Source organism: Buteo buteo, chromosome 4, assembly GCF_964188355.1.
Source record: "Buteo buteo chromosome 4, bButBut1.hap1.1, whole genome shotgun sequence".
NCBI classification, from domain to species: domain Eukaryota; kingdom Metazoa; phylum Chordata; class Aves; order Accipitriformes; family Accipitridae; genus Buteo; species Buteo buteo.
Window position 1 is genome coordinate 29,936,456 of NC_134174.1, and position 12,783 is coordinate 29,949,238.

Genomic DNA, 12,783 nt, shown 5'->3' on the forward strand with positions numbered 1-12,783 from the left:
ACCATGGGCTGCAAAAGATGCAACCCCAAGAAGGAGAGAAGCCTCGGCTGGAAACCCTGGTTGAGCTGAGCAGTCACTAGAGGAGACGTCTCCAGAGTCCTCCAACCCTCGACAGCTCCAGTGACGACTTAGGTGCGGCAAGAGCCCTTTTTTAGGGGGGTGCTGCTGGGGCTGCATGGTTGAAGGCAGCAGTAGATGCGAGAAGGGGCCTCCGTAGCCTCCATCCCAGCCACCCTCCGCTCCCAATCGATTCCTTCCACATTAAGAGCCAGTCACGAGCCCTGATTGAAGAGCACAAGTTTAATGGACTGAGAGCCTGGAAAGAGGCCGAGAATGACCGGGTCGATTTCTGCATTTACTAAAAACTGATCCTTAGCTAAATAAATAAAGAAAAATAAGCTACATCTGTCAATCAGAAGAAAAGCATTCCTTTAATGCTTTTCCATCAGGGGGTCAGCAGCAGCAGACCCCCTGCGCACGGGCACGCCCCACTTACCCACAGGAGTATCCTCGTTGATCAGCAGGTAGGTATCGAAGAAGTAGTTTACAAAGTACGGCAGCCGATTGCCCTGACCTGAGAAGAGGACAAAAGCAAGATATTATTTCCCTGGCACGTCATACACGGGCCAGCACAGCTGGGAGAGACTCAGGGCACAGAGAGACGCACATGGGGGACCGGTCTCACCGCTTGGCATCGTGATGGTGAGGGCTAACCCCAGAGATGAAGGCTAAGAGGAGGACAGAAAGCACAGTGGGGTCCCCCGTAGAAGCTGGTTGGGGAGCTGCTTCCCTCCGCTGGCCTTTCTTTTTTTAGTATTTTCTTTTGCAGGGTGGAGGCAGAGGGGAAGGGGGAAGCCAACAGCTCAGGGACCAGGAACATCAATTATTGTTTTAGCGCATGATTAATACCTTTGCTTTGTTCCCACGGTTGAGAGCCTTTTGCCTTGTCAGCCATCCCAGCAAAACCTGGTGCACCTCCCCTCTCCCATCACCCGATCGCCTTTCCCTCTAATTGCCTCCTTTCACCTTTAATAACCAGGCTCAATTCTTTCTACTCCCTTTTTTTATAGAGCTGGAAGCTTGCAAGCCTGTCCCCAAACCACGGCACCCTGCACCGCAGCCTCATTAGGTGACAGAGTCAAGCACAGAACATGTAGGAGACCAACCACTGCAACCTGAACTGGGAAAAAAGTGAACCAGGAAAGATTTACCATTTGAGGGATGCAGGAAAAAAGGTGGCAGGAGAGAAATACAACAACTTTCCAAGAAGGTTTGGTGTTGAGCTGGCTGCGTCTGAGGGATGGGTTTTCCTCGATACGCAGCCGGAGCCGGCCAAGCCCGCAGGCTTTAAGAAATGCAGTTCAGCTGCCAAGCGTCAAAAATAGGGCTGTGCATGGGGAAGCGGGGGTTTGAACTGGTCTCGCCAAAATAGTTCACGCCTGTTGATGGGGAGTCCCAGGAGGGGACGGGCAGGACCGGGGTCCCGAGCAGAGCCCCTGGCAAGGGGACTCGCTGGAAGTGATGGGGCAGCGCTTTCCTGCTGCGATCCCTCCTAACTGCCTTTGGCGTGAGCCGAGCCAAACCCCAAGATCGTGCAAGTATAAAAGATTGCTGGAGTGGCAGCGTGACGCCCCCTCACAAACCCCCACCACACCAGACGCAGATCCAGGCAGGCTCCTTTCGACACAGCCACTACAGAGCATCACCTCCATCGTTACCCCAGCTGTGCTGCAACAGCAAAGACATTGCTTGAAGCAAAAGCATAGCAAACCCCGGGTGAATCGGGCGTCCAGGTTTCCCTCCTGACCCTGCTACGCTTTGCCACCACCCTCACGCCCTGCGCTTCAGCATCCCACCTTAAGAAACAAGAACCAGACCAAGTTTCAGCATCCTCAGCCCAAGCTCCCGACGGAGCAAGATGTTCCTGAGACCTTTCAAGCGCAGGTCCCAGCTGTGCTCCCACACAAACCTGCTCAGCACCCATGGGAAACCTGCTCAGGGTGGGGGAGCAGCCTGGGCTTCTCCGGGGCTCCCTCTGTAACAGGATTTTCAGCGCTGCCCTCTTTCCCGAGGCGCTAGGTTTGTTAAACACCTCGAGAAGTGGGAAAGCACTAGAGGCAGCACACTCTTGCAAAGGCACATCTAAATCTCAGCTGCTGGAATTAAGTACCTGGAAAGAAAATGAGAAGGACCCCAACAAAATGGGTTATTTAGAGCTAATGGCATCTCCGGAGGCTTCAAAGCACACTCGTAGCTGGCTGCCGTGCCGGGGTCAGCAGGCTTTGAAGGGGGCAGATGAGGCTAAAACACACCAAGCAGCCCTTACCACAGGGGACTCACTTCTGCAACCCCCTCTATTTCAAAATACATTTCTTAATATCACCAGCATACTAAAAATAAGTTGCATCTCCCAAATCCAACTGCATCAAGTGCTGGGAGGCATTCGAACCACCAGTCTGCGAGCATACAGGAGCCGTGTGTTAAGAGAGGAGGGCGGCTGGCACTTGAGAGCTGGGGAAAGCTGAGGGAGGGTCTGGAGGCAGGACTCTGCTTTGGGTTGCAAATCCCAGGATAAAGAGCAAGACTGTCACCACACTGCTGGACTGTCAGCATTCAGAAGGGCAGAGCGCGATGGGAGGGGAGAGAAAGCGTCTGAAGGATACAAAAATGTAGGTCAAAAGATGCATGCTATGATGAATGAAAACCAACCCCCCCAAAAATAAAAAAGGGATGCTGTGGCTGAAGCTCCAGCCTCATCAGCCTTCTCCCCCCGGCCAGCCACAACACTCACGTCCCAGCCACAGCTATTTCCAGCTCCTCCACAGCCCAGACCACTGCCAAGGGCTGCAGCCCTGGGGCGCCCTTGGGAATCTTTTCGCCATCTCAGATCTAGCCGTGAGGTCTTATTCTTGTAATCTGGCTGCTGTCAAAAGGTGCCTTGCCAGTCTGTGAAACACAAGTCTTCCACGCATACGTCCTGCCACCTACTCTAGGATCCCAGTTTTCCTTTCACATTTAATCCAGGACTGACAATGTTTTGTTGGCTTTGGGCACGCCAGTCCTTTCACACAAATTAATTTGGGAATCACAGCCACCCACCACATACCCCAAAAGCGAGTTCACGCCTTCTCAAAAGCATCACTCTGAACCAGCTGTCATCTGTGGCTTCATCTAATGGATCATCAGCTGGATTTTCCTTCTGCCAGACTGCCACAACCACCCAGCCATACCCTGGGATAGATCATCGCTGTATCCCTCAACATGGCTCTTGCTCGTGGCCCCCCAGCAAGGTGCACAGCAGAAAACCATCACTTCCACCACACTCTTGTAACCCTTTATTCCTCCTTTAGGTGCTACCAACAGGCTCCAAGGGATCACGAGCAACATTATTTTGACATGCTTGGAGATTTTCTTCCCTGCATGCCTGTTCCACATTATTCCCATAGAACCTGCTGCTTCTTTGCCCTTCAGTACTCTCATCCTTGGCCACTCCTGATGCAAGAACATGGTAATTGCAGAGCTGTTCTTCTAGCTAGCACCCTTCCATTCCTCCTGACCTGGAGACAATGAAGGTGTCTGCCCATCTCTGGTGACTGCAGCAGTAGCTGGGCAGGAGTGGGCAGATTCCACTGCCATGCCAGAGCTAAACCGCTCGTGGCAAGTGATGTCTCCAGGGGGCAAGTTTTAGGAGGCTCAGACTGGGGCAAAGGACTCACTGGGTTGTCTTTTTCACTTATTTTTCCCCTTCCAGAGGAGTGACAGGGCAGTTAACTAGTGAGGCTATACTTGATCCAATATGACACCAGAGGGAGATTGACTGCGCTTGTCAGTCACAGCTAATGTCATCCACTGACTGCTTAATCAGGCTGCCAATCTGGGCGAGCCATCTTGAGGCTTTAGTAGGGGGAAAAAAAGAAAAAAAAGCCTTTATTCCAAAGGGCACAGCGCTATCAAATGGACACACGCTCGCTATTGTTTATCAGCAAGCGCCACACAGGCACACCCGCCCTGGCCTCCCTCTCCCCCCACCAGTACCCAGGGGCTTTAGCCCATTCATGCAACAATCCCAATTTTCACGGGGCTTTACTGTATGTTTACAGTACTTATGCATCCCGGGATACACCAAAACCCAGCCCAAGAGGCACATTTGCTATAGCAGAAGGCGGTTGTCCCCCCCGGCTCCCACCCAGGGGCCAGGCTGGACCCCACGGCCCCTGCCAGAAGTACCAGGGGAAAACCAAGAGCATCAGGCTCACAGGGCAGAGCCTGGCACCGGGTTGAAAGCTGACCACAGAGGTTCTGTCTGCCCAAAGCCCTGCCCTTCCCTCCAGCTGGAACTAGAAAAGAGGTTTTGCAGCTTGGAGAGGAGTTATTTCCCACACAGCATATATTAAAGCACAGTTTGGGTAATAATTCTGCTGCTGAAAGCACAGGGAGAGCCCTGCCAGTAATACCTCTGCTAACAAGCTTCTGGTTTACATCCTTGCCTTTTATCCACTCCTTCTAATTTCCTGTATTTACGTAAAATGACCTAACACCGTATCTATTGCCAGGTCCACCACCAGCTTTGACTTCATGAATCCACGTCTGGAAGTTGCCAAGGTCTTCCCACCGGGATACACCAGCAGCATCTCCCACCGTCGGGTTCACCAGCGCGTCCTCCTCCTCCAAGCCGCTTTCCAGTCCCACCCGCTCTCTCCCAGGAACAGCCATCTGATGCCACGTGTGCCCTTTTACTGACGGCAAGAAAAGCGGCTGCACGGGAGCACAACGTGCAGGTCCCCGAGACTGCGTGCAATGGAGATGGGCAACCTGCTTCCCCATCGCAGCCGCGTCTCCCCATCACCACAGCAATGCTGCTCTGCCTTCGGATATTCATCACGAGGCCACAAACACAGCAAATATTAGCCTTGTACCTTGCAAACACGAGACCCAAGCAGGGAGAGGAGGGGAGAGAGAGAAGAGCACAGCGCTGGACAGACAGCGAGATGACTTACCCAAAGAGACCAGCTCCAGGAAGAAGAGGAGAAGCAGAAAGTTGCCGGCAGCAGCGTGACGCTTCATGGTTCCTGTCAAAGCAGAAAAGCAGTGTCAAGTCCAGCACTTTATGGATATTACCTTGCCTCCCCAAAACAGGGGATCCAGCCCTGCCCCAGCACTGCAGGGGGACACCCAGGAGATCACTATTTTGTTAGCACTTAGCTTTTATACAGGGCACTTCACCCAAGAGTGCCACCACCACTTTCTTGGTTCGTGCAGCCCCAACCACCCTCTTGGCGAGCTCCAAACTGAAACCAGGATTCATCTGGCGTAGGTGATACATTTTTTTTATTTTTCGCTTTCCAAAGCGTATTTGCCCAGCTCGTGTGAAGGAATAAGCCACGGTGACCTCTGCGGTCAGGACCGGAGCAGAAGCAGCCCCGGCTGAGCGGAGCCGCTCGAGCGGCGAGGGAGATGTTGAGGCTAAGGACGAGCTGCTGCTACGCGGGAGCGACACAGCAGCAAGCCATCAGCACTGGGTTTTAAGAAGTTTTGGCAAAGCCGCGTGGGAAGCTTGACCCAGAATCGCTGAAGAGGCACCGGGATTTCGGAGGACAAAGTACAGCCTCTCAAACCTCTCAAACCACCCGGACGGCTGCAAGACAGGCGCTCGCGAGAGCGCTGGAAGCAGACAGGCTTGCGAACGTGCCTGCATCCTGCTCTGCCTCTCAAATTTCCCCAGCTTCGCATTCGATACAGCGCATGACTCCTCACGACGAGGCAACAGAATAAAACAGTAACAGGCAGCTGCTTAGCACGGCTGCATCCTTGCACGGTTTTCAGACCATTAAATACAAAGCTTTTTCCAAACCAACCCCACAAAACCTCGGCAAAGTCCCTCTTTGCAAGGAAATTCATACACGTGGTATTTTAAAACGTTCCACCTCGCAGGCAAGTATAAATCATATATATTACACAGAGCATATAGGCACAACAGAAACCCCCAGGCAGCTCACAGAGAGCCTGAAGAAGACAGGACATCTCAGTGGCCCGTCTCTGAAGCTCTCCATATTTCTGCAGACGCTGTGAAAGGTGTGGGACAGGGGAATGTTTTCCTACCAGCTCAGCCCACCCACACAGCAGCAAACCCAGGGCCACGAACGGCAGAGAGCGTACGCGACAGCCAGCCTTTGGGGCAGCAAACACAGAGATGAACCTGTAGTTAAATGCATAAGCAGCTCCCGCCCGAGACCAAGCGCTGACCTGAGCCGTGAGGGCTGAAACGAGCAATAAATCACCTCTATTTATCAGCCTAAGCAAGGACTCGTTACGCTTGTGACTGGTCCCGTACACAGCAAGTTTTGGTTCGCCCAGCGCTCGCCGCCCTACGCACGCCAAATGCGATGGCAGCGCACGGTTACCCCGAAGCGTGGCACCGTGCTGGGCGCAGGCTGCAGCTGTGAGCCCAGCTAAGGGTGGAGGGGTCTGCACCCCGTTGCCACCCTAAAAGATGCGTGGGCACCCCACAGGGGGGGTTCTTACCTCTGCGGGGCAGCCCGCACCCCAGCAAGAACGAGAGGACGCTCCTAAAGGAGCTTCAAAGCAACAGCTCCACGCATTGTATTTTTACCAATGGATGTGTCACAGCAGACAGTTCGTAACAGCTCTGGTCACCATAGAAAGGGCCCTAAATTCTAATTTCTTCTGCTATTTTGTCACAAGAGAGTGTCTGGAAGGAAGAGGTCTGCACCTAGGCAAGAAAAATGATGCTGTGGTCTTTTTTGCGCATCTTTAGGAAATTCAGCACAAGCCTGAGAAGACATTTGGGATCAGCGCTGCTTAAATTTTAGGCGTATCATGCCAATCTCCCCAGAAAACATGGACAGGGCAGAAGAGTTCAATCGTCCACCCCCCCGTCAAGTTTCTGACTTCTGAGTGTTCGGTGCCAGCAGAGCATCCAAAAAACCCAGGTTCTAAACAAAAATTACCTCTTTCCCAGGAGCCAGGCATCCTATCAGGCCCTTTAAGTCTTCAGATTCGGCCAACAAAAGCAGAATAGACTCTTCTAACAAAGAAAAACCCCAAACTGCTCCACTTTCCCCCTTCTTTGATAGGTTTCGGGGAGGAGAAAGTCTCTGACGTAGACAACGCTGCTGTTTCAGCCCCCCCGCGTCCCCCTGACCAGCATCAAACCCGGGGTGCAGAGCCAAAGCTCATCGTGCTGCCGCCAGAAAGGATGCAATGGAGAGGAGCGAGGCAGCCCAACCTTGAGCTGCCTTCTGCTGTGCCAAAATGCCATTGAGGAAAATGCTAACTTTCTTCTAAAACAGCACTGCTATCAGCCCAAGTGAGCGGAAACATTATTTTCCAGCTTCACAGACCATGTTTAAAAAGCAACAGGGCAGTGGAAAAACAATTTACGTGATGTAGAAATAAAGGCGGTTGACAGCATCCCCTTTCGAGTGTCATGATAAATCTAAATATTGTATATTCCAAGTCAGTCACTTCATTATGTAAGTAATTGCCTGAAATGTCATTTTGATTTTGTCTGTCTTCATTAATACTGCAGCTCTTCACTGGTTCTCTGAGATGGTTCACTCAAATATTGCAAATTTAGGAACAGGATTGAGAAACCTCCGGGGAGAACTTAAAAATTGTGACTAAGAGCATATTAAATTGCACCTTCTGCCTGAAAGAGGCTCTTTGTAGGAAGCATTCGGTGCAGTTTCCAGCATAATAATGTCTCTGGGCAAGTCATCTCTGGGAACTTAACTGTTGTCTCCTGGCTGCAAAAGCACTAATGTTAAACCAGAGATTTCCCAGTCCGCTGGCAACTGCTCCCCAAGGCACGGGAAGCAGCAGACAGAACCGCATTAAATGGTGATGGATGGGAATCGGAGGAGCCTCTACCGCTGAAACACCGCTCTGCAAAGAAGTCCAGGGCTTGAAAGTTTAGGAACCAGCTCAGGTCGAGCAGAGGTTTTTCAGCCCACTTGCCCCAAATGCCTCCTTCCCAAGCCTGGAAAGTGGCTTTTTTTTTTTTGCTGCTTAAACAGCACGGCTGCATCCCTAAACGTGGCAAAGATCCCACCTGCTTGGCTACGCAGAGAGAGCCCGGCCGGCGCATGCTCCGGTCCTCAGCACACATTAATCCAAGTGAAGTTGGCAATGAGGCTCCAAGAGCCTTCTAGCATCTCACCTCTGCGAAACCCCGGAGAAGAGATGCTGCCGCTTTCTCGAGCCCGGACCGCATATTGCTCTCAGGGTGCTTAAGCACCAGCTTCCAGGCTGTGCACCTGTATTGGATATTTTTAAATGCACTGTTGGGGCGCTTGCATATGAGAACGGCTCGCACGCACACAAAACGCACTTAATTGCCTCCATCAGAGCAGCAGCAGCAGCTTCGGCGACGGCTGTGCCTTGCTGGCAGAGATGCTCTCACGTTCGAGCTGCTGCTGGCATTTTTAATCACTCCCCAAACCCCCTGCCCCTCTCCCCCCCCACCTGGTCTTCCCTTCCCCAAATGGCACCGCGACACTTGCGCCTCAAAATTTATAGCGTCAGCCTCTCTGTTTGCTCTGCGCTGTTCCAGGAGCATAAAGAAGAAATGAAAGTGTAAATCAAAGCGTCTCCCAAATGGCTTCCATGCGAGGAAAACTGTACGCGCCTTCCCAAAAAGCCCCTTCTCCTGCGATGCGGCACAAATCATGTCCCCCAAAGAGGGGAGCCCGGCAGCCAGCGCTGCCCACCTACAACATTTGCTCCTTCGTAGGCAGAATGGAAGTCCCTGAGGTGCTACCGGGAGCCCACCGTGCCCACGGCACCCAGCCAGCCGCTGGAAGACCCCTCTCGCCTCAGCACACCATCCATACCAGCTCTCCTCCGTCACTTTGGCCACCTTGGAAGATGTTCCAACGAGGGTCACCACCAAACACGCATCAGAGAAACCAGCCCCGCGATCCTCTTCAGCAAAGCGCATCGCTTGGCACCAACCCTCACGCCAAAACACAGCCGGTTGCAGAAGCACAGTGGCTCCCGCTTTCCCGGCTTTTCCATCCCTCTGCTCCTCAAATGGAAGCACCACTAGAAATTCACCTTTTCTTCTTCCTATTGCTTCTTGGCCAGGTCTTTACAATAAGTAGGATTCAAAAGGAAAAAAGTAAAAGTTAATTCCACCCCCCCACCCCCCCCATATTGGCATGAGTTATACACAAATCATAATTCCTAAAAATAACAAATTGCAGAACAGGGTAATCAGAAGTAAATTGATATTGATAAATAAGCTTTTCTTCCGTGCGGTAGGTGGTTTATTTTAATCTAATGAGTTTTATATTTTCTGAGCTTTCAGATTCCATGATGAAGAGCCGTCCACACTAGAATTACGAAGCACTTTGAAATATTGTAATTTTATGGCTCATTTTGTCAGGACTCTTGAAAATGAGATTTGTTCCCAGTGAAAAAATTTGCCCTTTTTTTCTTCTATTCCCTGCAGTGAAGGAAAAAATTCCCTTGTTAAATAAATACAGGCCAGCATATTTGTATGTATGGGGGGGGAGCAGATGCACACAGAACAGGGAGCCAGTGGGCACGGCTGCCGATGGCTGCTACAACCCACCTAAGCCCTGAGATGGTGCTTGTAGGAGAAAGAGCATGAAAGGAGCTCTCTCCCCTTCCTTCATCCCAAAAGCAAAGCTGAGGTTGGAGACACAGGTGTTTTCTCCGCACCCAGCCCAGGGGATGCTCACAAAGCCGACAGCGAGTCCGAGCTGCTCTGTGCATCCTACCTAGTGCTAATTGGTAGTATTTAAACCTTTTTTTCTAGCAGGGAAAAAGCTAGAGCTATTACTTACCAACAACCAGTAACACCAAAGTTTCCCACATTTCCAGCAGTTTACTCCCATTTCAAAACAAGGACAGGAATGGAAACATTTTGACTGGGGCTGTGAGAGGTTTGCTTTCCCATAGGAAACAAGCATTAGTGCCAAGACAACATTAACACATTGTTTAACCAACAGCCCAAGACCAGAAGAAAATGCCATGTTTGAACTTCTCAGTCCATGCAGGAAAACTTTGTCTGGGTTGGAAGTGAAACTGATTTTCCAAGTCATTGCAACTGCCATAAAATAATCCCGGTAACTGCCCAGCTCTGCATTAGCAAAATGCAAACCTTCTGCTGCAGCACACCCCAACCGCGGTATCCCCAAGGAAAGTCATTTAGTGCTACAAGTACAAGCATCCAGTTTACCTCTTCATTCATGCAATATTAAAATAACATTCAGGGGGCTTAGGGAAGGGGGACCCCCATTCCCTGCTGCAGCAAGCATGGCCACCCACCCTTCCACAGCAAAGAGAGTATCTTTCTTGGGTAGGTGGAAGAGGAGATGCCTGGTTTTGGGTTGGTTTTGGTTTTTTGGGGGGTGGGTGGGGATTTTTGTGTTGTTTTTTAGTTTTGGGTTTTTTTGAGTGGGGCAGCACTGGCTCTGTTGAATCTCCAGCACTGGTTGCTATGATGCCTATGGTGACTAGCAACCATTTTCCATCACAAAACCTCACTTAATCTAGAACGGCAGCGCCTAAACTCGGAGGCAGCCTGGGATGGGGTATGAGACCAAGCCAAGAGGCTCCTGGCTCTCCTGGCTCCTGGGCTGCACCAGAACAGAGCCCAGCACATGGCAGCGAGGCAGGAAAGGAGCAGCAGGGCTACAGTGTGGATGATGCTAACGTGGGATGAAAAGGTGGAAAAGCAGCCAACAGCAACAGAGCTTAGCTTAAAGAAAAAAAGGAGAAAAGGAGGAGAGGGAAGAAGGGTGGGAATTCTTGCTTTAGGAGGAGGTAGAAAGCTGAACTCAGTGAAGCGGCGTGCACAGTCTGGTCTTACAACACAGGAGCCTCTCTCCAGACGCCTAAAAAACATACAGCAATAGACAAAGTGGCAAAAGTAAAGATGCTGAAGGCCTGACCCAAAATCTGCTGGGGAACGGGAGGCCAGACGCTTTCTTCTTGTGCCCTGCCTGGAAGAAGGCAGGCTTGCCTGCCGACCGAGGCCGGGCAGCAGCCTGGCCGGACTTCCAAGCACCACCATCAAAACGATGCAGAAGTGTCCAACATCCTCAGGCTCCGACACGACATTTTTGAGCGAGTTTGTAACGCTGCCACGCAGCCTGTGCTTACATATCCTAGGGCGCTCCTGCCTGCGCTGCTTCAAATGCAAGCACACGACGTCTGTTTGGTTTGGGGTTTTTAAAGGAGAGGGGGGAAAAAAAAAAAAAATGAAGAGAAGACATATGTGAAGTGGAAATAATAAAAAAAAAAGTGTTCATCTAGGTATTGCCCACTCCATTTACAGAATAACAAGCACCTTGCTCCTTGCCACACTCGGGGGCAGCTTTGAACACGAGCATCACCTTTTTGCAGCGGCAGGAGGAAGCACGTTCTAAGCTTCACTCTAAGAAGTACACCCCTAACAGCGCAAGCAATGCAATAAAAAAATTCAGCATCAACTTCAAGAGCAAGCCATCAGCCACAGAACCAGGAGCTCTTGACAATCAGTAACCAAACTACACTTCAAAGCCCTGCCAAAGAAGATGGGTTAGTTATTTAACTTCATCTTCCTTGGCAAACACTCGTCGCAGCAGACACCGCTTCAAGTCTCATCAGCACAGGACCCCGCGTACGTGCACACCCTGGATTTCCCCCCGTCTCCAGCTACTCCTAAGCTCCAGGCTGGACGTTTGCATCGCTAAAAAGAAGCAACAAGGCTATTTGTTCAGTCCTCTGGGAACTCAAACTGCAGGCTGGGAAGGTAGATCTCAAAAAGAGAGAGAAATGGGGGTGCTTCAGAGGAGGAAAAAAACCCAACCCAATCCAAAAAAACCACCCTCACACTGAGCAACCTGAGCTGCAAAAGCTCTCAGACCATTTCTTGCCTCATCCAAATCAAGAGAGAAGTGTCCTTGCTGCTTTCGCACAAAGCTCACTTAACTTTCAGCGAGAGGCACTTTGCTGCAACAGACCTTTTCAAGGCCCACTGGCTGTTCAAGCTAATAAAAGTGAGGCTTTGCCTGATGGAGTAACACTGTGGGCACGCTGTGGCTAATCACTCGCTAGCTGAAATTTCAGGACGGGGGAAAAAAACTAAAGTGCTAGACACAGCACAGGGAAAGGAAGATGAGGCTACCTGGAAGGAAAAAAAAAACCCAGATCCCTCAATCTCAAACAGCAGCCCCCGAGAGCAGGGGGTCAAACTGAAAGACAAAGACATTCAGCAGAGATGAAGTTATTTGGATTAATGACAATAGTTCATCACCGGTGACAGGCTTGTTCATGCAAGCCCTCCTAGGACCCCAGCCATGGCTGAGGACCCTCTAAGCTGTCCAGTCCCTCTCCTACATGCCTTTTTCAAAGCTGCAGCAGCCCAGGCACCAACATATCCCCCCATTTCCATCAGGATTTTGTCCCCGGTGACTTTCTCCCCAGCATACTCCAAAGCAGAACATCTTTCTCTCCCAGAGAGCAGTTGTTATATCAAATGCACAGACCAGGGCAAAGCAATTCAGGCTAAGGATGGAAAAAAGCCTCACTGCAACGTTGGCTCTGGCAGAGGCTGGGGAGGGGACATTACAGCCCTCCCACAGCCAGCTCAGAGTTTCCATTGCAAGACACATCCAGCAATGTCCTCAGCCCTGGGGTGGGGGTTCAAGCACATGCTTCTGCCAGACTGTCCAGCAGAAAAAGAGGCAATGCATACCCAGGATGGCCCCTTTCATCATTTACGGAGCACACCATAGTCAGCAAGCACCCACC

At 51.2% G+C, this 12,783-nt stretch overlaps 1 protein-coding gene across 1 annotated transcript in view; it reads right to left on the reverse strand.

Annotated features, from left to right (window-relative positions):
- The window catches only part of CDH23 (cadherin related 23), a 212,050-nt gene that overhangs the window by 196,020 nt on the left and 3,247 nt on the right, over positions 1-12,783 (reverse strand). Inside the window, 2 exon segments of the mRNA XM_075025382.1 lie at positions 497-574; positions 4,998-5,069. Of these exon segments, the coding sequence (XP_074881483.1) occupies positions 497-574; positions 4,998-5,064 (145 nt within the window). The 5' untranslated portion in view covers positions 5,065-5,069.